The sequence below is a fragment of the Cygnus olor genome, chromosome 2 (genome assembly GCF_009769625.2).
Source record: "Cygnus olor isolate bCygOlo1 chromosome 2, bCygOlo1.pri.v2, whole genome shotgun sequence".
NCBI classification, from domain to species: domain Eukaryota; kingdom Metazoa; phylum Chordata; class Aves; order Anseriformes; family Anatidae; genus Cygnus; species Cygnus olor.
In genome coordinates this window covers 115,792,337-115,819,723 of record NC_049170.1, presented here as the reverse complement: position 1 = coordinate 115,819,723, position 27,387 = coordinate 115,792,337, and the positions used below count along the sequence as shown (strand labels likewise).

General features: G+C 40.0%; 1 protein-coding gene across 1 annotated transcript in view; it reads left to right on the top strand.

The window, feature by feature from the left end:
• Positions 1-23,394, top strand: part of NOL4 (nucleolar protein 4) — a 189,580-nt gene extending 166,186 nt beyond the window's left edge. Inside the window, 3 exon segments of the mRNA XM_040550310.1 lie at positions 8,710-8,890; positions 12,972-13,052; positions 21,376-23,394. Of these exon segments, the coding sequence (XP_040406244.1) occupies positions 8,710-8,890; positions 12,972-13,052; positions 21,376-21,569 (456 nt within the window). The 3' untranslated portion in view covers positions 21,570-23,394.
• Positions 23,395-27,387: the final 3,993 nt, after the last annotated feature.

The following is a 27,387-nucleotide window of genomic DNA, read 5'->3' as shown; positions in this document are numbered from 1 at the left end:
TGAGCACCTCTTCCAAAAGTTTTCTTTCTGTGGGTGAAGTGGCAGTGGTGGAAAAAAACAGACTCAAATGCTTCTGTGTGAAAACACTGACCTGTTATTTAAGGTTAACATACCCATTCTAGTCTACAAATAATGTGTCATTCCGTCAGAAATAAGGAGACTAAGGTTCATTTTTCCACACAATAGCACCTTTTTATTTTGATCTTCTTTTTCCTTGTCAGTCTCGTGCTTTCATGTCTTGTCAAACACTGTCTTGTGTCAGTTTTGATGCCTGGTGACAGCACTGATGCTGGAAGTTCATTCCAGTGTTAATAACCTAAAAGCAAAAGGAACCTACTGCCCTTCTAATCTGCAACTGTAGCATGGTGTTTTGCTTTCTTTGCACTATAGCCTGTGTCAGGGGAACAGTTTGGAGATCCTTGAACTTTTGGCAGCTAACTCAGCATTTTGATACATGCTTTTCAAGTTCCCGCATGACTCCATTCCTATCACAAGGAGTTTGGGTACATAACCAGGCTCTGTATTACAGCTGGTTTAGCTTAAGTAGACTAATGCAATATTTCCTCGCTATCTGAAAAAAAAGAGTATTTATCATTTTGTCTCTAAAACACAGAAAATCATTTTGATACCAGACTTCATAGCAAAATCATTAGTAACACTTCTGGCAGTAGTGTTTGATAGTCTTGCATCTGCTTGCTACCAGCACTTTTTCATATGATGTTATGTCTGTGCCAGAATATTTCCTAAGAACAAGCCTTTTCATAAGTTTTTTACATACTTGTCTTAAGTATGTAAAAGTGAAGAAAATGAGTGGTCAGGGAGAATGGTCAGGAAAAATATAGTCTAGATTTGAATACGGAGGATGGAAATAGAAAGATGTTCCTTTCAAGAGAAGAAATAGGGTGTGTGCATGAGAACAACATTTAGAGTCCTCTTGATTTCACCAGTAAGTCCACTGCTGAATTGTCAAAACATTTTCCAGTGTAAAGAATATCTGGCATGAGTCCTGTGAGATTATTTGAACTTGTCTTTGTGTTTGATTTTAGCCATAAATTTATTCTCACTACTTCTGGGGAAAAACCCAGGAGTCTCTCTCCTGGCTGTGCTTAGACCTCATCCATAATTCTATTGCTTTATCCTCTGACAAAGATCTGGAATGTCTTTTATGAAGGATGACTAGATTTAAAGTGGAAGGAATCTGTCCAGAGGCACAATTATTTTTTGAATCTATTTGTCGTGATGATTTTGGACAACACGTTACAGGACTCTCAGTGGATTCATTATTTTAAAGAGTACTGTGACCAGCCTGAGAGGTGGAGAAATACTCAGCGTAAGTATCTGCCTTGAATAATTTTGCCCCTCAGATAAAACACATGTATGGTGTGTTTTAAATGTTTTCCTAAACAGACTATAAAGATTCTGGCAATTCAACTTTTGGGTTTCAGCTGTAGGTCTGTTATGGTAAGCTGAAATCTCAGGTAGATGTTAATTTTGGATTAATAATACCTAAATATGTGGACTGGAAATTTTGTAGGACTTCATTCAAAATAGTTCTGAGGTATGCAACAAAGTAAACGAATTAACTTTTCTTCACACAAATTGATTGGGATGCCGGGGGGACGAAAACCTGTACCAGCAATTTTCTCATTGTAAATTCTGAAACTGTGCTGTCTTCAACTGAACATCTGGCTTTTTCTTGTTGTGCTCTAAGAGAAATAAGGATTTCTGGGAAAGGTAATATCTTCTAATAGATCATCTTTTGGGCATAGAAGTTCTTCTCCTGGTCTAGGAAAAGGTGTTACCTATTTCTACAAGCGGTACTTTGGCTCCATGCTTAGATCAATGTTGTAAAAGCACCTCCTACATGTTAAAAAAAAAGAAAAAAGAAGTTGTTTTTCTTTTAAAAGACTATAAGTATTCAGTACCTTAAATATGAAGGTCAGCCAATGAAAAGGACTACCATGAAGCTTCATTTGGATTTTAAACTCAGTGAACTGTGTGTGTCTTAAATTTTGTTTAGGAATCCCTAATCCTGAGCAGGTTTTATTTAGTGGACAGTAATCCCAACACAAACCTTAACAACTTGGGGCGGGGAGAATGTGCAGTGCAAACCAAAACTAAAAGAAACACTCACATCCATCATTTATGGAAATGCCATTTCCATCATTGCTAAGCACAGTGAGTCAACAGCCTTATTGCCATGTTAAAGGAAAATTTACTCTACCGTGATGTGCCAAAATAGTATTTAGGTGTCTGGGCTTCCAGGATATTGGTCATAAAATTAAAAGGTGTGTCAAAGACTAGAGAATTAATTTAATGCATTTAAAGCTAATAAAAGGTGCAGTGTTCAGTCAGAACAATGTGTGTCATCAAAGCAGTTGGTAGTATCATCATCTATTAAGATTACCTGACACTTTCCATTATAGTACCAAGTATGCAGTTTGATAATAACTTCATGACCTTCAGCGCCCAGGGGTTACTATTACTGTTCTGTATGTGTCCCATCTATTAAACTCTTTCAGAGAAAACTTCATCCGTTTTCAAGAATGAGGAAAAATTTGTCCTTTAAGGGTAGTTTTATTCTTAAATACGTTTACCATTTCATAAAAAGGCACTCTCTGTTTGGTCTTGACACTACAGAGGATTAGGAGACTGAAATGAGTCCCAGGAAAGAGGGAAAATTTTGGATGGGACCATCGGTGCATGTGACACTGATGAAATACAAACTAGGAAATGAAAGGACTTGAGTACATGAAGCTATTCAGGTATCAGGGAGCAAGAGACTTGTTTGAAAAGGTGTGATTAGGGTTTAATAACACAAGAAGACTAAAACTGAGATGGAGGCTAGAAAATGAAACTGGAGAAGCAAGGAGGATGGGATGATGAGTCAGGCATTTGGAAGACACAGTATGAAACAAGTTTGAAGAGACAGCGTACAAGGTATATGTTATCATGTCGTGAGAAGGGAAAACAGGTGCCGTTTCTGGGTCTCCAAGAAGGGGCCACCCTCCTGACCCTGCATGGGAATCCCATGGCTTACCCTCCTTCAGATGCCCTACTCCATGCAGGTGGATGCTCATGGCCTCTTCACCTGGCAGCTGCTGAGGCATGCAGAAATCTCCCAGCCCCACAGCTCCTGCAGATTCAGCAGGGTGTCCCCATGATTAAACTTTGGAGTTTCTTCACCTTATTAAAAAAAATAAGTAAGTTACACAAAGAGAAGCACTTTATGTTGATATGGTTGCAGAACTCAAGCATTTCCATGTTAAGTAACGCTAGCTTAAGGTTGCCTTTGTTGCCAGAATCTCACCATCTGAAAAACAGTGATAAAAGTCCCGTCTAACAAGAGTATTGTGAGGATTAATTGGGTATGCTTTGAAAAGTGCTACACAGTTTTATCATGTATTTCTGTTTATTTAACTTTTGAATCAAAAATCACAGAAGTAAATTGGTGTGGCCCAAATGGGAAAAATATATGAAGCATTATCTACTTTCTTCTAAAGCCACACTACAAGCTATTGAGGCTGAAAAAAAATTAAAGCACATGAAAGCATGTTTTGTTTTTTCACGTGAATAAATTGATTTTCCTATGCTGAAAAAAATGGAGAACTGTATGCAAATACAGGGTCCCTGACTTGCCTATCTGTTTGAAGACTAATCTGCATTTGAGTTTTTCTAGCCTCAAAGTCGTCTTGTAAGAGCAGTATTTATTGAGAAGAACAAAAAGCAATCCACGTTAGGCATTTTAGCATATTCAGAAAGGAAATGTCAGGCAACATGAGGCAAGAATGTGTTTCCTTGTTTCTCTCTTTTCTAACTGAGTGGGGAAAAAAAATCACCTTGACATAGGGCAGTTAAAAGCTGGTATTCTGAGAGCTGTTAATCTATTGATCTGGTAGACAGTGCACTTCATGAAAGCAGTAAGTCAAATGCATGTTACCATCTCTGCCATATTTGGAACATTACCATTTATATTCTTGAAGTTCTGTTAGCTTTTTGGTCAGCCAGCATTGTCCATGTGATTATGTGCTTATTGATAACAGTGGACCAAGAGCCAAAGCAACAGCAATGTTTGTTCTTGATGGGAGTGCACAGAATTCCTGATGTTTCTGTATTTATGGGATCAAAATTCAGAGTAGCATTGATTTGCCAGGGCTTCCTATTTTAACAAGATATTACTTTATTTTATTATTTTGTTGGTGGTGAGGGAGACGGAACAAAAAAAGGAGCTTTGGCATTGTTAGAGTTGCTTCCATAACAAACAGATTTCTTGAAAAGAAATGTCTATACTGTACTTCCTTTGGCATGGAGAGTGGGAGGCTGGGATGCTGCCAGTGAGCTTTGCTCTTTGTAGCACAAATGTGGTGTTCTGCACTAGCATCTGCATTGCTGTGGAGGGTATTTTCCTTTAAACTATTCCTTAGCTGCTCAGAATACGTCAGAGTAGGGTTTCCTTGGTATACAGGTTATGTAATAGTTCATGAAATAGTTTCTGATTATATGCTGTCTTTAGAAGGTTTTTTTAATCTCTACCATGATAAATAAATGATTAAATAAATAAATGCATCTATTTTCTTTTTTAAGGAAAAAAAAAAAAGAATTGTGTTCTCCTGGTACAGACTTGAGCGTAAAAGTAAAATGTAGATATCACTGATATATACCAAGTTGTAGATCACAGTATGTACTTCATGCTGCCACTTTTTCAAGTGAACAGGTAACTTTGCATTTTAGCATGCTTTGGTAGTTAAAAGGTATTTTTGCATTTCTGTGATTTCCATCATTTTCCAGATGATATGCTCAAGACCTAAATTACCTTTCCTCCAAAATAAAGTCAGAAGAGAAATATTGTTAGAAGGATGACTTATTTCCATTGCCATATACAAAATGAAGATGGTATAAGTCAAATTCTAGATGGACAAATGTTTTATCTGCTTCTTGCTCGTATTCCTTATTAAAGGTAAATTCTAAACAGTTTTAAAATGGTTAGTTAACACTTGGAAGGTTTTAAAAAATTGTTATGAATTGCAACAATATGTGTTCCAGATAAGTTAAACATATTAATAAAAGGTTAGTTAATTGTTGCTGATTATTATGGAATTAAAATGTTTTTTAAAAATCAAATTTAAAATCAATTATTAAGCCTTTCTAATTCAAATGTAATGTAAGGGGAAAGCATTTGTCAAAAGAAAGTGCTGAACAAGTAACAGAATGATTGAAAAATCTCAGTTCTGGAACAACACTGTTTAATTTCTACAACAGTTTAAAAGCAAAGACAATTAAGATGAAAAGAAAGAAGAGCATTAATCTGTGCAGAATAAATCTTGGGTATATAAAAATGAACATGATATTCATGTTCTCCCTACCCAAGAGAAAGAGAGCTTGACTTCTTTATCCTCAGCATGGCTGCAAGGAGAAAGTATGAACTTTTGCCTTTTAAGTACAAAAGATTCCTGAAAAATGTCTAAATCCCAGAGGAGTGTATGAGAGGTGACAACCAACCCCCCTGTTACCAGGCTAATGGTTCATCATCCTGCTGGTAGGGCTAACACCTGAGCCTGCTCAGAAAAAGGTCGTCCAAAATCCTACCCTGCTCCTACATTTATATGTCCTGAAGCACTGGGCTAAGCACTTAGGAAAGGTCCAGATTTCAGGTCTGAAATGTATGGCGCCCTATTCATCATTTCAGTACAGCTGATTGGCACGCTCTTTAAAAATATATGCAATGTTTAGAGGAAGGCATCTTTTGTAATCAGGCAGGAAGTCAGAGCTCATACACAGAACCAAGAGGGCCATGCTCAGCATCCTCCTCAACCCATTTCATGCCCCTAGGGAGCGCCTTCCCCAGGATTACACCCCAAGCCCCACCACAGGGCACGCCACGGTGTTTCACAGGTCTGTGACTGGTTTGATACAAAGTCCTGGGCTCCCAATCTCAGAGCAGCTTGTGAATTTTGTGCTAGGGAGATGCGGAATGAGAGGTATTGACAGGGAAGGGAGCAGGGCTGGAAGCCTCCCCGGGCAGCACGTCTCTGCAAGGGAACTGAGTCATGCTCCCTTTCTGTTTGTTAACTCTCTGCCCATGAATTGTGCATTTCTTTGCACTCGGCAAGTGGCACAGCTTCAGCTACGACTCCCACCGCAATTTCGCTTTTAGCCTGGTTGCTAGGAGATGGTAGCATTGAGTTCAGGTCCCTTCCTTGTCACAGCTAGCAAAGACCTTGCATCCCAAATTTGACTCCTCTTCACTGTGTCTTGCCACAAGAAGCCAGAACTCAGGTCTCCTACCTCAGCCACGTGCTCCAGCAGCCAGGCTGGTACACATCAATGTGCTGCATCCTTGCTGTGCCCTCTGGCCCGACTCTGCTGTGCTCAGCTATGAGCTCAGTGCACCAGCTCTGCAATAAACTCACCGCTGTGTTTTCACTTGAATGGCTAGAGGGCCTCTGGAGCCCAGCAAATCCATGGGTCCCAGAAAGTTGGATAAGGAAACACAACCTGAGATACTCTGCTGAGCCATGGGCTGGCATTACGTGGCTGTACAGTGATTCTTCTGGAGACATCAGTACATTTCTTGCTAAAGATGGGTCAGATGGTGTACGTGCAGTTAGGTATTTTGGCAGCTTCTGGGAGTTAGTCCTCTTTGCATTGTACCCTTTGAACACAGTCCAGTCCTTGATAAATTTGGTGAAAATCCCTTGCTGGTCTTTATGAAAATAAAATGAGGCCCTGAGTGAGTCTACGGCACGAAATGTCATCTAGTTTTAGAAATAAGGGTAGAAGACATCTCAGCCTTGACAGTGTTAAGGATTTGGATGAAGATTTAAGCTTGGTCGTGAAGACAGAACTTTACTGTATAGCTTATAATTTTTTTCTCATAGAAAATAATGCTTTTTCTTTTATAATGGCATTTGGAGATTAAAGGTATATGATATTAAAGTTGAATTCCTGGCCAAAAAAAAAAAAAAAAAAAAGCATTGCAATTTTAGCTCTTTGTTTAAGTCTATTATTGTTTAAGAAAATACAAAGGAGACCAGTTTGGCCAGCTCTCTAAAAAATGCAGAGCTTAGCCTCCACTCATATTAGTGCTCAATAGACCCCATTCTGATTGTTTATTGAATTAATTATGTGATGGTTCAGTATTCTGTATTAAATATTAAAAGTTTATGTTAATAATATATGTTCCATTTCATGAGTCATCTCACTTGAGCCCAAGTCTTTTTAGCCAATAAAAGAGACAGGGATATCTTCATCTCAGAAAAGTTGGTGGCATCTTATTTGAGAGGTGGGACTGACTAATGGTAATGGGAAAATTACTTCAAAACATGTTTAATTTGACACAATCTGGGCACTGTTTGAACTATTTGATCCTTCTGTGTTGGTATATACATTGTTATTATATATATATATATATATATATAAAGGTTTATAATATTTTATATCATTTTTAGTGACTTTGGTATATTTAGCAACAATAAAGAGGTAGTACAGAATCTTACAAAAAGGGGGAGATGATACTCACAGATCATTGTTCAGTTGACTACTCTGAAAATGTCTTCAAAAAAATCTTACCTGTGTTTATAAATACTGATGATCTATACAACCATTTTATTCGAAACTACTGACATATATTTTCATCACATAATGAGTAGAGTCAGGCCTATTAAAAAAAAAAAGTCTACAAGTTAAAAAGAAACAAAGAAGCTCAAATACAATTGCAAGCTAAATCAGAAATTCTGACGCTCAAATCCCTCAGTGGGCTGAGCAGTCATTCACTGATTGTTTTCCTTGTTTCCAACTACTAAAACACATTAAATCTTTTTTTTTAAATGTTTTTCCCTCCCCCCCCCACCCTCCCACCAGTGTCATAACTAAAGTTGCTACTGGGGCATTCTGTGATCATGAGTGGAGGTGTGGTGCTCTCAGCAGTAGATACAGCAAACATAGATGGAGAAATATACACTTTCTTCTGAAATGGGATTTCCTGTAGGGGAAAGTTGTGGGGCCGTTGTGCTAAATCCTGTTCAATATTTTGCTATCATCTAAGAGGTAAATAGGGAGCATGAGAGGAACTCATAGTGTACAGTCAATGCTTATACACGAGGCTACAAATACTTTCAAACCATGTTTGCAGAGGCATCCTTACCACTTGTGTGGTAAGTACCATCCTTGTGTGGATGTTCGCTCATTCAGCCTTCTGCAAACACAGGAAATGTGGTTGTATTCTGTTCCTCTATTCCTTCTGTCATTTCTGAGGCTGGTACATCAAGAAAAGGAGTTGGTGCATTCTGTATTGGTTTGTTTTACTGAGAAAGAGATGGTTCTTTGACTCAGAAGGGTCACACCCGTAGTCAGAAAACAATGGCTCCTTTCTATCCTTTTCCATGCTATATCTACACAGAGCTGGATTTTGCGGGAGACTGTGAGCTCTTCAGGATGAGAGGATGTCTCTTCCATTTTGAGAAACAGTGTTATTGGCTAGTGGTGCACAAAAAAAAAAAAAAAAAAAGGTCTCAAATTTATGGGAAACATGTATTCTTGCTTTTTTACTTTGTATTTTTTCAGCTGATATTCTATCACAGACACATGTGCTTGATTGACATGTATTAAAATTTTATGAAAGCAATGGATGGGAAGTCTTAACAATGGAAAAGACCCTCTCATGCAAGACAAAATGTGACAATAATTCAAAACCTTTCATTGTTTTTGCAGGATGAAGCTGCTCCAGCTGACAAACAGTACAAACAGGAGCCAGCCCAGGTCACTTACTCAACATCAGCTGTTTCCAGCACACAGGAGGTGTTGTACATCAATGGAAATGGGACCTACAGTTACCATAGTTACAGAGGGCTCGGAGGTGGGCTGCTAAATCTCAACGATGCTTCTAGCAGTGGTGAGTTTCCTTCCTTACAAAATATGCCTGTGTGTATATGTGCTCATGTGTACATTTCCCCTGCTGTACAGAAAGCTAGTCTGAGGGGTTTGATATCCATGGGCTATTATCAGATAATGAGCAGGGACACAATCCTGCAAACAGCGGCTGCTGAGCAAAATGCTTGTTCACTGCATGCTAGTCTCATTTCAGTTTCAAGGGACTAATTCACAATAGGGTAAGACTGAACCTGAAGTCCCTAACAAAGCAGAACAAAAAAAAAAATGCTGGGTTAGATCTTCTGCAGATTTGCATGACTTTATGGGAACATACCCTGTTATTATTGTCCTCTCCTTTACTGATCACAAAAGGAGGCCATTAGTATCTTTGTGACTGGAGTTTGAAAACACTGAGCTCCATATTTTGTGAAGGAAATGAATTGGCCTGGATTTCTCACATGGTTTCTCTGGATACTTTAATTTACTCCAGATAAGGATCTGGCATGACAAGTGTTAAATGAGAAATCAGCACATCTATTTATACCCTATGCTAAAAATGGTGCAAGTAATTATGTGTCACCATGAAGTTATATGCCCATCTGAAAAACAAAATAAACAAAATAAAAACCAAAACAAAACATCAACAAAAAAACAATAAACACCTCAGAAACAAACAGGATCATTTGTTTAAATAGTATTCCTTTCTTATATTAGCAAACAAACAAATGTATGTGAATTGTATCATTTGTTTGAAATGGTGCCCCTTACTGATTTCATACAAATTCAGAGCAAAGGAAATGGTATACCCACTCTGATAAGAAGAGTATTGTCTGTCTGTCAGAGAAAAGTGACTACTCTGGAAGACTGAGGGGCTCTTGCCTCCAAGAACAGTATTTAAAAAGTGTCTCAGAGGACAGAGAAATCCCTGGGTTGTTGTCCTGGCTGATTTCTCACTGGTTGAGGAGTGTGATGCTTCAGGTACATGGACTGGCTTTGGCAAGACAATAATTGTTCATCTACAGCCTCAATTTTCAACATGCTAAGCAATTTTCAGAATGTTACCAGGGTTGCAGCCTGCAAAGCGTTAGTGGTGTATGGTGTACTGGTGACCTTCACCTCCGTGAATGACTTACATAAAATTTTCTATAGGCTTAAAAAAAGATAATATTTTAGTTTTCAAAATTCTTTGACTTAAAGAGATGATTACAATTGTTTCTACATGCATGAAAAACACATCTGAGATATTGAATATGATCTCTGATCAAACATTTTTATAAGAGTAAGACAGCCATGGAAATCTGTTTTCCTGGGAAAATGTACAAGAACTTTCAAATTGCCTTTTACACTGTGGTCAGAGAATGTCCTAATCACTTCCTGCTAAAAACAGTTGGTGTTTGCTCTTTCATCCAAGTAAGAGCAGGATTAAGCTTCCCATATGACTTGTTTGTCAGCAGAAGCCATCAGAATTGCCCTATTTTACATAATCCTAAACTGTGAAGGAATCACAACTGTTTTGAATCCTTGTTCTTCCCTTCAAACCTTTTATACAGGACACATTTTTATAACTCCTACTTTTCAGTGGATTGTAGGATTTAGACAAAAGTATTTTGTGTCACTTCAATATGCACTTCAATTTTTGAAAATGAGGTACAAATTTGACATCAAAAATTAGTTTTGCTTTCTGATTAGAAACAACATTTTCTTCATATCTTTAGTGCAGAGGACTCTAGTGCTTTTGTCATGATTAAAGTTCAAGACGGGTTTTGTAGGACAAACAGTGGTTATCCCAGGACTACCAGATGATGCACGACTAATGCAGCCAGGTAACTGTGCAGTGCACTGTACTCCTCTGCATAGCACTGCTGGGGTGAAGGGACCAGAAGGATGCTGATGGTTTGCATACTGATGTATGCCAAAACATTTTTTCTTCCTTGCCTTTCCCTACTTGCACTGGAAAATAATCTTGTCTGTACTTTTTTTTTTTTTTTTTTTTTACTTTGGGAGACTAGTAAACCACTGCACCTCTTCCACGTGGTTATGCATTGTTGAAGCATTGTGCAAAGGCATCCGTCTTCTCCATAGGGATCTCATAGGATCCAAAGCACATGAGATGCACAAACCAAAAGTCTATGTGCTAGCATTTGGAAACCAGTTGGTGATGCTTACAATCTAGCTGGCCACTCATTTGTGACCCACCTGCCATTTCACGACGTTCCTTACAGAAGTTGTGGAATGGGAACTCCATCAATTTCTTAGTCTCATTGACACAAAAGCAACCAGTAGCTAAACTGATTATCTCCAGGCTATTGAGTGTAAAGTGCTCTGGCTTCATTAGCTGGTTTCCCTATTGGACAAATGGGAGGATTTGGGGGCCAGTTCCTAGGGACTTGACCATCATCTCTGACATGTCCCTGGATATTTGTTTTTTCATTTGTGGATGGAGTTACAGTTGAGAGGGGTAACAACTTCCCTCCTGACAGACCTCACAGGGTAGTTGTTTGCAGTCATTATTATGTTTCAGGGACTCTTGTCCCAAACATACACAGGATAGTTCTTTGTGAATTGTTTTCAGGACCTAAGAAGTGATTTTAAGAATGCATTTCCTCTTCAGTTTAGTAACTCATCAAATGCTTTTATCACCTTTACAGACATTCACCTAGTGTGAAGATAAATATACACCTCAGTCAGGATGTGTGTATAAACAAATACAGTCTGGTTTTACATATCTGCTAAGACAGGAAAAAGGAAGAGAAGTTGCAAAAGACAGCTAAATCTTGCTGTTTGAATTTTTATTTCTGGACATTTCCCCACAGTAATATAATGACCATGTCCAATAGTTCTCCTATCTAGTAATCCAACTGATGTGTGTGTTTTAAATGCTGTGACTCATTTATTTTGGTTATTTCCTCCCCTATAAAGTTGATCCCTACTCCGCTCCCATCTGAAATACTTAGCTATATGCTCACCCAACGGTTTTGTAGGTCTGGCTCAGGGACCTCTCTGTGCCTGCTGTTGCAGTGCTTCCCTCCTCAGTCTGTCTTTCCACATGGCTAATTACAGAACCATAATTATCTCCTTACACAACTGTATGGGGTGAGCCTTCATGCAACTGCTCAATATGAGCAATCAGAATGCAACAGCTTGTACAGTGACCCTTCCTTTATTGTAGTCAGGGGAAAAACAAAACAAAACAACAAAACGAAACAGACAAAAAAAAAAAAAGGCAGGAAAAGGCTTGGTTTTTAACCATTAAGGTCCTTTTCCCCCTGCGTTTAAAACATCTAGGCCAAGCCAGCTGAACTTGAAAGCTTCACCCCATCTGCAAGAAACCTATGGGTTGCAAGAGCCTCTGTCAGCCTGTATACAGGCTGAGGAGAGGCCTCTGGGCAGGTAGCCCTTGACGATGTAGATGTTCAAGGAGAACTGCTTATTGAGAAGCGTGGATTTCCATGGCTCTAATTTTTTAAGGCTGAGGCAGTTCCTGCTGCAGAGGTGAAAAGAAAAGCCCAAGGGTGGGATGAGTGCAAACGACATTTGCTTGCCAGCCCCCAAGCCAGCCACAAAGGCTTCAGCTGGCCCCATTCCACCGTACCTGGCATGAGCCTGGATGGACGCCCAGCTCAGGGACAGGAGGATGAGTACAGGCAACAGACTGCTCCGCTGGGAGCAAAATCTCTTGTTGCCACCATGAGCTGTCAGAGTCCCTGCATGCTGCTGCCTGAGCCTCTCCTGGCAGAAGTGGGATCACCCCAGGTGTTTCTGTCTAACAGGTCATAGTCCACGCTCTCCTGGTGACTACCAGCTGTCAGGGCTGGCTTTGCTGAGCCTGGTTCTCCACAGCTACTTTGTTTCCTGAGGTCCATTTTCTCTAAGAGGATGTACAGTGTGTTTCTGCTGCCTTTGAAGGGCCTCCTGGAGCTGGTCTGTGGGCTGTTCCTTCTGTGTTGTCCTCTGGTTTTCTAGGCAGAAATGTCAGTCATTTCCCTTTGTATATGTAAAAAGAGAGATTGTGTTTCAGACTGAATGGCAGACTGGCCATGCCAGACGCTCCCTTGTATCATGACATGACAAAGCAGCTGTTCTGTCCCCGTTTCTCTACACAGATCTGCAGCCGCCCTCTACCACAGCTGCGAGTCAGCACTGCATCCCAGGCACCACGAACGTCCAGTCCCCTTCCAACTCAGGTGAGTCCTCCCAGCGAGTCCCAATAAATTCACACTGCAAGCAAATCCCGAGCCCTGACAGGCTGTTTTTGTAGCCCCCTTTCCCACAAGCAGGCCTGAAGAGTGTGGCCTGTCCCTGTGGGGACAACATATCCCTGTTGCACAGACAGTAGCTGCTAGACTCCTGTCACACTGCTCACGTCTCCCTGCTGCACCAGGAGGGCTCTGGTCCCGAGGCCATTCTCCACTCCGTCAACGTCCAAATGGGCCTTTCTGGTTCTTCAGGATCCTGCAGAATCTACCACGTCAACCAACTAGCCCAGGCTGCAGGACTTTTGCAAAATGGGAAGCCCCCACTATATCTTGTACACAGTCCAACTTAACCTCTGTCACTGTTTGTTAATAATAACCGGTCGAATTAATTGCAATCCCTGGCACAAATGTTGGTTCACACAGTTAATTTTGCTCACTGATCCCTCGGTTCTTTCTAGAGCATGTTGTGCTCCCAAACTGCAGTTACTGTGGTGTAGCTACTGAACCAGCAGAGGTCTGTATGAGCAGGGCAACTGCGTTTATTCTGGGCAGTGCAGTGCATCCCTAATGAAGATGAAGAATTATAGAGTCATAGAAACACAAGGTCGGAAAGGACCTAGGATGAAGGCTGCTGAGCCTCAATGTTCAGCATGGCTGTGCTGCTCTGGGGCAGGGAGAGGAAGGCTGAGCACTTCAGTCCAGTTCTTCATATGACAGCAGGAAGTAGTTATTTCACTGCTCTTTTGTGCAGTTTAGGTCAGAGATGCATGCGATTGCCACAGGGCTTGTCGGCTCGGTGGGATACAGGTGCATTAGGTGGGCTGAAAGGTTAGATAAAAGTAGAACATACTGTGTGCATGACGAACAGGGCTGTTAAATTTATCAGCTGTAAGGTTATACAGAGCATGTGCTGTTCCAAGCATTGCTCACAGAATGCTGAGGAGTATAAGCCCCACCTGGTTCCTTCCCTTTAACCCACACTACATTTGCACACATGCAAAGAGAGTGTTTTTGACACTAGTATAGGCAACAGAGAAGTCATGTGTAAGAATTGCGGGTACTTATCACAGCTGAAATTGTTATGTAGACTCTCTTTTGTGAGGTTACAGTATCTGGGTGCAGGGTGCAATTTCTGTGTGCCTTGCCAAGCCTGTATGCATTCATGTACTGAAATGCAGGGGATGGTCAAGTGTAACAGTTTTTAGAGGGTGATGTTGCTGGTAACAGTGATGAGAGAATTCACAGGCATCTATGTCTCAAATTTGACAGTTTTATAATGCAACCTTCGTGGTAACATGAGGCATGCGAGAGAAAATTGCTGTTACGTCTTTTCTTTTCCAATCTTCCCGTTATGCATTCTTATTTTCCTTGTTTATAACTTTGACAAGCTTTAACTATTTGAATTGAAGTTTTCCATCCAGAAGTCAGCTGCAGGGTGAATATTTCTGAAGTTGTTTCATCAAAAGCAATTTAGCCAAAGGTTATTGGGAATGCATGTCATTTATCCCATGTGTATATGAGGAGCTCCAGCACCTCTGTGAAATGTCCCAGGAACATGCTTGGTAGGGGAAGTTGCCATGCATCTGGGGACTTTTCCTGCTCTGAGAAAATGTGCTCAAATTTGGCGAAGTTGTAACCTTCTGTAAAATCTTGAACATTCAGTAGAGGCTTCTTGGCGATAAAGTAGGAAAAAAATAATAAAGAGTCCAGCAGAGCATATCCAGTATGCAGCTAATTCTTTAACTGCTGCATACTCACCACGACATGGGTAGCCTTAATGTAGGGGGTGAACAGTATTTTCCTTGTGGTTTCTTTCTCCAGCTTTTTATACTACTGTACTACTGCACAGTTTTCTGTGTTCTTAGTGCTGTCCTGCAGAAATCAAAGTGGAGATAGAAATAAAAGACAAAACAGCTTATTTCTAGTACAGGTGGAGCCTGGAGCATGAAGAGACAGAACAAGACTGATGGTGTTAGGAACCTGGCAGAGTGTGTTTAGTCCCATTTCAAAAAACAACAAAATGTGCTGTTGGGAGAAATTAAATGATTTGACCTATGTTGTGGCAAAAGTGGTAGTTTCTCTCTGTGAAATACTTGCTGAATTGTTTATTAAGATCATCCACACATTTCTGTCCCCCCTTCCTCCTCCTCCTCTTCAAATTATTGGCCACATGGCATACGCAAGTATTATTCTGCTCCCACCATAGGAACTGGGATGAAATATCTGTGGCTTAATTGGACAATATCTTACTTTTCTACCTTAGCACAAAGTTCAGGAGACATTCATTCAAGCCAGACGGGTGTATGCCATGTAATCCTTTCATTGAAAAGCAATGTGTTTGCTGATTGTTGAAAATGCATGATGCTCAGTGGCTATAGGCATTTCTGTGTTTTCACATCTCTTTCCTCAGGCAATATACATATATATATATATATATATATATATATATATATGTACACATATTTCTGCTATTTAAATTAGCTGAAAATGTGTTTCCCAGAGGGAAAGGTGTAGGAGGGAGAAAGAAGCTTAAAAGGTCCAATTCATTACTCTCTGTTTACTTGATCTGAGATCGCTTGGCACATAAAACAATAGTTTTAGGCACATCTGTTCTGTTTGGAGGCAGGAGAAGAACAAGAAACATTGACAGATGCATAATATCAAAATAAAACATTCCTGCAATAATAAATACATCTGATTTGGGAAAAGTAACATGCTTTGATAGTTGTTTCTACTTAATTTTATTGGAGTAGATGAGAATCAAGTACAATATTCACTTCTTCTAAAGCCACTCATAGGAAAAAAAAAAGGGGGAGAGGATAATGGGTGGCGTAGAAAGACGCATGAGAGATTTCAAAGCACGGGCAAATGTATTCCCATGCAATGCTACAGGCTTGGGGCAGAGTGGCTAGAAAGCTGTGCAGAGGAAAAGGATCTGTGGGTGCTGGTTGATGCTTGCCTGAACGTGAGCCGGCAGTGTGCCCAGGTGGCCAAGAAGGCCAACGGCATCCTGGCTTGGATCAGGAATAATATAGCCAGCAGGACCAGGGAGGTGATTGTCCCCCTGTACTCTGCTCTGGTGAGATCGCACCTCAAGTACTGCGTTCAGCTTTGGGCCCCTCACTACAAGAAGGGCATCAAGGCTCTGGAGCATGCCCAGAGAAGGGCTACGAAGTTGGTGAAGGGCCTCGAACACAATTCCTGTGAGGAGTGGCTGAGGGCACTGGGTTTGTTTAGTCTGGAATCATAGAATCATTGAAACATTAAGGTTGGAAAAGACCTTCAAGATCATCTGGACTGACCATCACCCTAACACCAATGTTACCCACTAAACTATGTCCCTAAGAGAAGAGGAGGCTCAGGGGAGACCTGATTGCTCTCTACAACTAACTGAAAGAAAGGTGTGGGGAGCTGGGTGTTGGCCTCTTCTCGCAGGTAACTAGGGATAGGACTAGAGGGAATGGCCTCAAGTTGTGCCAGGGGAGGTTCATGTTGGAAATTAGGAGACGTTTTTTCTCAGAAAGAGTAGTCAGGCATTGGAACGGGTTGCTCAGGGAGGTAGTGGAGTCACCTTCCCTCCGGGTGTTTAAGGAAAGGTTGAATGTGGTGCTTAGGGACATGGTTTAGTGGGTGATATTGGTGGTTGGGGGATCACTGGACCAGATGATCTTGGAAGTCATTTCCAACCTTAATGATTCTATGCTCCTATTTTGCTATAAATAAGTTTCAATGTTTTTTATATCTTTGCTGGATGAAAGGTTAGATGCTTAAACACATACAGCTTAAAAAATATTTTTTCTATTCTCATTTATTGTATGCAATAACGGTAACCATTCTGAGAGTCATTGGCATATTTCTTATTCCAGTAGTTGTTAATTATAAGACTGGTAGCTATCCAGTGACAACACACAATTCTTAAGGGATTTTTGCTGAGAGAGTTGGTACTGTCTGAACTATCAGTACAGTACATCCAAGCCTGACCCATATTTTGGAATTTGGTATAAATCATGTTGCTAATGAGTAGTGTGTGAGGCTATAACTAGCTCCATTTAAGTCTTGCAATTTACAGGAAAGCCATTTGTCCCACAGTGTATTTAATGGCAGATACTACCAGCAGCTTATTTGATAAATGATTGTCTAACACACGGAGAGTGGGTTTTTAGAGTTTTCCTGTTCAGCTTGATTTGGTTCCAACAAGAACCATTTCACCTCACAAGGGAAATTAGGTCTTTGTTACTGGACTGAGGTGGTGAATGTGAAATATTCCTGTGCTAAAGCATCAATCAGGTGGCTTCTCCAAGAGGCAGAGGAACAGTACCTCAGTCTTCAGAAATAGTATAAAAGAAAGGATATGTCTCAGGAATTTGTTTAATCCACAGTTTAAGAGAACGTTGTGAAGCTATAAAAACTTGGAAGGTGACACTTATGAGTTATAACAGTATGCACTAAGAAAAATAAATAAAAATATTCTGTCTTCACCTTTGGAATGTACACTTAATCTTTGCTTGAACACTGTGGAACCTGATAATGTTTGCATTCAGGATTTTTAATTGTTCTGAAGTACTCTAGGATGGGAAACAATACATTAAATCATGCAGTATCACCTTGGAGGAACCCAACACTGCAAAATTTATTGCCAAAAAATCGGATTAGGCTTTCCTTCTGTTTAAAGATACATTCCCTTGTTCCTGTGAAGACTGGCTGTTCAATAAATACTGTTAAACATATGAAGAAAATACCTAAAGTAAGGACAGTCATTAAAAGAAACAGGGTATAAGCTGTTCAGCTTTCTCCAGGTTTAGTCATCTGTAGTGATGACTTCTGGAGACAGAGGTATATGAAGTGTCCACAGTAACCAGTTATTTTAAGAAGCATTCAGAATAGCTGTGATTTATTTGCCTGGATAAAGAAACGTGGTGGATATTTATTAGTATGCTTTAGGTTTGTGTCTTTCAATAGCCGATTTGCACAAAAACAGGGAAATCTATACTAGAAGAATAAGATGCGTTTACTCCTTATCTCCTGAAGGACCAGGTATGACTGATGAAGCTACAGATAAGGCTAAAGCATTTTTAGTAGAAAGCAGCCTAAGCAGCCTTTAATAATCAGTAATATTGCCAGTAAGTGTCTATAATAGATATTAAAAGCTGAATTCAGTATAATACATCATGTGGTGAGTCTCTGAGTAAGGTATTGTCCCAGATATAAAGCTTGTCCTGTCATAAACAAGCTTTGGAGGTGAGGTGTAGGGGTCATGTAACAAAATTAAAAAACTGAAATCCTTATCCCCACATCAAGCATGGCTTGTCCTCTTTCTGTTCAGCTTTCTGCCAGCACATGCAGCTTCTCTGCCTGGGAAGGCACTGGCGTATTCACAATCCTAAAGCCATAGCCAAGAACACATTTCTGTATGTCTGGATTTCTTTGCTTTATTGCTCAGGGGGCTTTTCTTTGAGGGGAAGGGGAACAGCACTGTTACTTGTTAAGAACTTAAGGTAGGAGTTGCAGAGTGAATGAAATCCTATTTTCCTACTATATAGAAATAAAAGAAAAAATAAATAGTTTGAAGTATCAGGGCCATGTTAAAATCTGAGATTTCACATTTCTTATGCATACAAGAACTCAGCATACAACAGAAGTGTCCCAGACCAAGAGAAGTTTTGGGCCCTGATGTTTTTTTTGTGAATGCAAATTGCACATTTGTCTCAATTCTTAGCTGCACTTGCACAAAACTATTTCCAGTTCCTTCAGAGATTCAAAGATACATATTCCAAAGAGTTGAAAACAAAACAAACACACAAAAAAACACACTTTCTTCATGATAGTTAATCAGCACTTCTAGGAATAGAGGGCCAGTCTTTCAATTTGAGTACATCAGTGTGACTCTATGGCCTTGTGAGGAATCGCACAGACTTATGCATGCTGGACATCTGGTCTTCACCTAGTTTTCCTTTCAGAGTGGTGCTTTTACTGTGTGTCTTTTATTTTTATAAGGAAAACCTCACAAGTGTAAGCAAGAATGCTTCTATACATTTTCAAATTATGAGTGAAATAATATTCTGTTCAACCACTTAAAAATCTGGATTACAAAGGAAAAACAAACAGAAAAACCCCTACAGTTTCCTTTCAGAAAAAGATGCACTCTGCCACAGCAGCTCTGTTGTGCCCTATATTGTGTGTGTGTTTTTGGCTCTGACATGAATGAGAATCAAGGAAAGAGCATAAAACTTAAAGCAGGTTCACCTGGAGCACAGTGCCCTCAATATGTGGTAGCTCTTCCACTGCTGCCTCAATAAATATAAAAGTCTTTAATGGCTTATTACAACCATTCAGTCCAGCTGCCTTTATGATGTGTATACCGCTCTTCCCTGTGCCAGGTTAAGGTTTTATTTGGAAGCATCCTCTGAGCTTCTTCACACCGTGATCATTTCCCAGCAGTGTGTGGTCACACTGAAACAAATTCATGTAGGATGATTGTCCTTTCATTTATCCTTTGTACACTGGAAGTCATTTAAAGTCTGTTCATTTACGCCAGTGTAAAACTGGATAATACAGTTGTAAGGCTAAGTGGTGTTCATGCTAGTTGCATAATGGGAAATAGGAAGATCTAAGAGGACCCTTTCTGTTTGAGTAGTTTCTTTTCATAGACCCAGCTCTACTTTCATTCACTCGGGGGGAGATTTTCATTAACTTCAGTGCATGTGGGGACACGGCAGTCTTGACATCCTTTGTGGTCTCAGATGTATAGTTGCATAAACATAAAAGAAAAATAGGTAATGTTTATGACCAGATTTTCAGCTTCTGGAAATCAGTGCATCTCTTTCCACTAGCACTTAAGCTAGAAATATGTTTTTGTATGTTGTGATTCTGATGGAATTATTTAGGAGGGTCTCTGGAGTATAAATTGGTGTGTTTGGTAGTTGAATATGCTAAATTATAAAATTATCCCAGTCTCTTTAGGAAGTCTATCCACAGTGGTGCCAATCCTGTGAAAACTTTTGGCACTGAAACACATTTTCCAGATGAAACTCAACAGTGAAATTTATCTCATAGGAAAGCAAAATACATTGCTGGGGATAACTTGATCCCAGTTTTCAGGAGAGTATTAAGATTAAGATCAGGTCAGGCTGATCTTCTGCCTGCCAGAAGTATAGATTTGCTACACTGTCAAAATGAATGAACAGTGTTCATCCAGATTTCCACATAATGAACTGCTTCATAGGTATACTTACCATCTGTATCCTTCTATGTTAAAAAAAGTCCTGAATCCAATTCTGCCTGTCCAAATCTCCAGGCAGAAAAAAATGTATTGTGTTAAGTGGAAAATGCAAACACCTCATCAAAGCACCGTATGTCTTAGCTAATAACTGTGGTCATGCTACCAGGGAAATTCCCCATAAAGCTGAACTTCAAGATAGCAGGTGGTTTAGTCAATGGCAGTAATCTGCAGATTGCCCTCAGGAGTTCTGTCTTCTGCAGGCAGCATACAAGGTCTGGAGAATATTCTTTGATGAGAAGTGCTAGACATAGTGGTACAGCGAGGAAGCTGCCAATGCAACATGGTGATTGCTGCAGATTCTCTTGTCAGTGTTCAGACCTTACAAGATCCTTGCAAAATATTGCCAGCTGTATGCAGCCCACAAAAAAAAATGGTAGTGTATTACTTACTATACCAACCAGATTCCCCCTGACCTCCTATCATTCACAACTAATGATTTAAATAAAAGATCACAAGGACTGTTTAAAAGATCACATGGCATAAGGACTATTTAAGTGAAAGACCATTTATCTACCTCAGTAAGTGATTCACAATCTGGCCATGTGCTAATTGAAGCACAATAAGTTGTGAAAATAGATATCTAAAGAGCGTAAGCTCGATACTCTGGGATAAAAACAAAAAAAACAACAACAAAAAAAACAAGTGTGCAGATTGCCATGAGGGCTATGACAGCAGCTAGAGCTGGGGTGTGCACAGGAGATGAGCTTTCTGCCTGCTCACCAGCATCAGATCCCCAGGCAGTTTTGGGGGGCATGCAGATAACACTGTTGGGATACCCCTTAGAGGCTGGCAGTGGACTTGTGTTATGTCAGCTGAATTTTAAGGGCTTCTGTCGTATATAAAAATAAATCACTGTGGTTCCTGTCAAGGGAATGGTAACTGAACAGTTGTTGCGCATATGTGCTGCTTCTTACCGGCACTCAGCTGAGAGCAGGTTTTGCTGCTGTGGTTTTGTATCTACAAACCTGTGGCAGTGAAATGTCTTTGGCAGCGGGATCTGAACCTTCTCTTCTTTTCCTTTGTTATCTGCAGGTCCAACAGATCTCAGTATGAAGAGGCAGTTAGCAACCAGCTCTGGATCCTCCAGTAGTACAAGCTCTAGACCCCAGCTGAGTCCGACTGAGATAAACGCAGTGAGGCAGCTTGTGGCAGGGTATCGAGAATCAGCCGCATTTTTATTGCGTTCTGCAGATGAACTGGAAAACCTTATTTTGCAGCAGAACTGAGTCATGTGAACTACACACTGGCCTGGTCTTATCTCAGAGTTTCCACTAATGACATTTTGATTTCGCAGAGCACACACTTCAGTTACTGCACAGTCTTTTAGGAGAGTTAATTACCATAATGCCACACTGTTCTTGATCCATAAAGTGATGTGTTAAGGTGCTTCAAGTGAACTTCGACCTCTAGTATTTCTGAGGTACTTTACTGTGTCCAGCCTATTGCTTTTGTTTTAGTGTGTCAGCATAAATATCGAAAAAGTGGCTAGAAATTAACTCGTTCTAACAAGTGGAGGAAACAGAAGATGCTGTGATGGTTTTTAAAAAAATAGTTCAAGATCCAAGTGCAATATTAGTGGAATGTGATACTGACTCATTGGACTTAAAGCTGCAGTATATGGCAAAACGTTGCCAAATGTCCTGTTGCTACAGGGCACAATTGCAATTAAAAGGATCTTGTATTTTAAAAAAATGTAATTTTTATAAAAAACAAAACAAAAGATTTTTGTTTTCATTCAAGATTTTTCATTTTTACTTTGGTAAACTTTTTCACTGGTCCTGAAAAATGTTTTGAGGAGCTATTGTAAGTCCCCCCTTCCTCTCTTGAACCCCTGACTGTGCCCTTCTCCCCAACTTCATATTCTTTCTACAACGAGTAACTCTTGATGCTGGATAATTCTTCCCCCATGTACTGTAAATTGTCATCTATGGAATACCTTCCAAAGGAAGCATGCATTTCCTGCATTCATACCATTCTCAACTCCATTCTGTAATATATTGCAGCTTTATTAGCGATTAATAAAGAGTTGAGGGTTTTTTAAAAAAAGACATATCATTGAGAAAAAAATAAAAAGAGAAATTGATTTCTTACGGTGAGCTCATCTAACTCCATGATCACTGCTGCTGTCCTATACAAGTCCCTCTAGTTGTGATTGGATGTAGATGATGAATGTTAAGAGGTTGCAAGTGACAATCTGAAAATTTGCACTCGTGTGTATTTATTTTGTTTTCCTTAATTTAAACAAAATTCTAATGGAGGAAGGTCACTGACACTTCTGGTATGATTTGTATAATTCCCAGGCCTAGCTAAAAAATGTACAAAAATGTAAATGGATGCAGCTGCAACTATTATAAAACTTTTCTCTCCCCTCCCCCACTCTTCCCAACCCCTCTATTTCTTATTTTATAATATTGATTACACATTAATGGTGTTTTCTTTGTGCGCTACGGCAGGCTTATTTTTAAGTATATAGAAGAGGTACTTTAGTTTATGCTTACTGTACTATCTGTTCTGTTGTTTAGCTTTTGTTGAATAACAAGTTTCTTGTGCATTCCTAAATTTGCCTTATTTCATGTACAAAATTTTATGTAATTCCATTTTTGACAATGAGTTTAAGGCATCAGTGATATTTTATATCTACTTGTTACATATAGTTTTCCAAGTAATGACTGTGATTGTGACCAAGTAATGTGCACTTTTTCTTGTAACTGTGGACATTGCTATGCTTTTTTTTCTCTAGTGTTTCTAGAATTACTGTTGCTTACAGTTATGTAAAAGAAAAAGAACTTTTGTGATACTGTTGGTGAATATTAATGTGAAAAAGCCTATGAAATATGAGTATTTTGGGGGTACATAGATACACAAACATCTCTAAGTTGTGGACTGATGTTCACATATTTAAATGAGAATTCAAAACCTGAGGGCTGGAATCATTTCCTCTGTTTTGTTTGGGTAAATAAACAGATTTCTGTGTTTAAATACATGATTGTGAAACATTATAACATTCAAATTGACATAGCATTTAAAGCTGTAAATATTACTCTCTTTAAACAGGAAAAAGAGATTTCCAGTCCAATTCATGCAGACAGCCAAAGCTCATTTCTCAAAATTATTGATAAATCCAGTAGGCTTATCTAGCTGAAGCTTTGTTTTAATGAGGAATTTCCTCAATAAGAGCAGAAGCGTGTGGTCCATAAATCATGAGATCTGAGTCACTAACATTTTATAGCAGTAAGTTGGCTGGAGGCAACACCATTTTGCTACTCTGCATTTATTTTTAAATATCTATTGGGTGCCTTTTTAAAGGCACTTATTCTTGGATATGAGAATGCTGTTGCAATTTCTTATTAACTGTTACCCATCATTTGAGAGATGCGTTTGCTTCTTAGATCTTCTCACCATGCTTGTGAAATCCTGCAGCTCATCTACACCACAGAAGTGTGGTTCCCTCTACTTCTGTCTCTCCAGGCATTCAGAAGTCTGTTAGGAACCAAGTGCCTTTTTCCTCTCTTCCACGTTCAGATAACTACATCTTATTCTGTCAGGAGGGGATGAAGCAGGTACCTTGTGCCATGCTGCTATGTTGTCTTCAGCCAAAGAACAGCTCTGGCACACATTTTCCTCAGAGAAGAAGGGTAAAAACTGTGCTTAGGTTTCCAAGTTTCCTTAGTTCTGTTTTGCAGGGCCAGTATGCCTCAAGCTGCCAGTTAAGCAGCAACCAGCAGTTTTTTCCAAGAGGCTGTTTGCCAGCCAGGAATGCTTCTCAGCTGGGCAGCCTCACTGCTTTTTAAGCCACCCTGCTAAATCCAGATAAGGACAATAGGCTAGAGGAAGAGGAGGTAAGAGATTTAGATCAGTGTTCTACCCTCTGACTCCTCTTTCCTCTCCGCCAATCCTTCCTTCTCTTGAGAGAAAAGTAAGAAAGTTGCAGGTCACCATGTGACCTTCAAGGCCTGTTGCTAGTCTTCCCTTTTTCCTGCTCCACCCTTAACTTACCTTAATAGTTCCCCAAGTGTGACTTCTATACCACATCCTCTTCTGGCTGTCTTCTTTGAAAATTTTAAGGCCTTCCTCAATTACAGGAGCAATTTACATTTGTCTCTAAATGCTCAAAGAGATACTTAGCTTTCAGCCCTCAAGTGGTTTATCTGTGCCATATTCCAGCAAGCTAATGGGATTTTTACTCTATAGCTGCTTCCACCTCTGAGTACATTTTTTTTTCATCTCCTCTTTAAAGCAATCACAGATTAAGCTATAATTTTAACTTTCTGTTCTATGAGTATACATCCAGTGACGGAGAGACAATAAATCTCAGTCCACTTCTGTGTGTGCAAATATAGACCAGACATCGCAATTAAGTTTGCCCTCTTGGATCTAATATAACTCTCAGAGCCATCTACTCTCTGCCTGCCTTGAGCCTCCTAAGGAAGAAAGGGCTCAGGTGGGGAAGATCTCTCTCCAGCCACAGGCCGAGTCAGCTATTCAGAAATAAATTCAGAGTTATTTCTTTTCCCTATCCACATCTTCTGTAACCAATGCCTACTCACCTCAGGCTAAATAAATTTTGCTGTTAGGGTAAGGTCAATCCCTTCCAGCACAGGCACATCCCTGAGTATTCCTGTCTAAGACTGCCTTCACAAAAGCATTATCCTTACATTCAGTATCATTATTGTACCAGTCCTTCAAGTTAATGCATGCCTCAGTACACCTCATCAGTGCGGGCTGTAGGTGTTGGTCTGCCTTGACATGGCCTCACATCTTCCCAGCTATCCTGGAGGTTCCTTGGGAGCAGTCCTGTAAGACCTTCAGTCTTCCAGGGAGTTTCTGGAAAGGGTGGTTTTCATTGATAGGACAAGTAACTGTGGGTAGCAGTTTTAGAAACAACCTTAAGTTGTGGGTAGTAGACAATCCCACCAGCTTGGTAACTTACTGGATTTATTTACTGTATTTGACATTGTCAGCGGAGAAACTGGAGCCAGAATTCATGAAAAGAGATCTGGGGTCAAATGGATTCTTCCAGGTTGGCATCTTGCTCCTTGTCATCAAAGAACACCACCGTAACAGTCACGATGATCATGAGTATCAGAAGCTCCAGAAAACCACTGCATGGGTAAGCAAGTGTTTGAGAGTTCAAAAGCTGTCCATCCCTTATGGAGAATCTTCTGAACGAGGAAAAATAGATGAGCATGTACATGATCATAGCTATAAAAATAATCAGAAAGCAGATATACTGAAGGAATTAGATATTCTTGTTGTAATGATCTGTGTACCTGCTGACTACCTTTTAAGTGGAGGTAAGTTTTGTGAAACACTGAAACACAGAGAAAATTTGTTTTTCTCAAGTTCCTATCCCTGTGTTAAAAACTTACTATAAACTTGTTAAAACACCTCTCAGTTTGACTCTGAGAGGCTCTGCAGACATTCGTAAGGAAGATGTATATTTTTTTTCTATGTACAGCCGATCTAAATAGAGGCTGGAGTCAGAATTTAGCCCCGACAGCAGCCACTATTGAAAAACAGTTACCAGCACATGAAAATGAATTGTGAAATAACGGCACAAATCAAGCAATTGATTGGTTACTGGAGTAAGTATAGAAGAATATAAAATGACTGCGCTGGACAAGACTGATCTTTCACTTACCCTTGTATCCTGGCTCTGACAATAGGTAAAACATATAAAGACGTAGCAAAAATAACAATACAGAAGAATAGAGCAATCATATAGAAATGCTTTCTAAATATATGCCCATGACCTTCAACAGTTTGAGGCTATCATAGGTTGTCCCTGGCTGCAGGTATATACCCACCCTGTTTGTTGCTCTCTCACTCCTTCCAGCAGGATGAGGGAAAGAATCAGAAGGGCAAAATCAAGAGAGAAGAAAGAAAAAAAAAGAAAGAAAGAAAGAAAGAAAGAAAGAAAGAAAGAAAGAAAGAAAGAAAGAAAGAAAGAAAGAAAAAGAAAAAGTGGGTAGTGTTTAATAATTGAAGAATAAAACAAAAAAATAAACAAACAAAAAAAGTGATGGAAAGGCAATCACTCACCACCTCTGATCAGCAGACTAGTCCCTGAACAATGACTACTCTGGAAAAGCTTCCTCCTGGTCTTATTGCTGAGATTGACATTATAGGGTATGGAATATCTCTTTGGACACTACAGTTCAGCTGACCCAGTTGTCCTCTCCCAGCCTCTTGCCCACCCCTTGCCCACCTACTTGCTGTGGGTGGGTCACAGTGGGAAACAGAGAAAGTCTTGATGCTTTGTAGACACTGTTCATCAATAGCTAAAATGTTCATATGCTACATCTGATGCTTTTTTAGCCACAAATCCAAAGCACAGCACCATATGGGCTGCTGCGAAGAACAGAACATCATGGGTTGGAAGGAACCTTAAAGATCATATAATTCCACCCCTCACACCCCACTATGGGCAGGGACATCTCCCACCAGACCAGGTTGCTCAAAGCCCCGTACAGCCTGGCCTTGAACACCTCCAGGGATGGGGCATCCACAGCTTCTCTGGGCAACCTGTTCAGTGCCTCACCACCCTCATAGTACAGAATTTACTCCTAACCTCTAATCTAAATCTCCCCTCTTTTAGTTTAAAACCGTTCCTCCTTGTCCTATTACTAGCTGCCCATGTAAAAAGTTGGTCTCCAAAGAAAGTTAACTCCATCCCAGCCAGACTCAGCACAGAGGCTCATGAACTTCCTGACTTATAGGATGTCTATGTCATTTGGAATATGAGAGTATTGGCCAAAATCAGGACTCCATTGTGCTATACACTTTCCAAACATAGTGAGACATCATGTTGCCCTGAAAGCACTCCTATCTACATGGATACCAATGCGTAGGAGGAAAAAAACAGGCAGAAAAGGCAAGCGAGTTGCTTTAGGCCATGCAATCTGTGAACGCCTGAGCCAGGTCCTTTGACTCCTTTCCAACATGCTGTCCCGATAAGCAGTGTTCCAGATGTGCCAAGTACCGAATGTGAAGTCCAAAGATTGAATTCTGTTTTTCTAGTAAGCTGTCCTCAGGACTGGATCA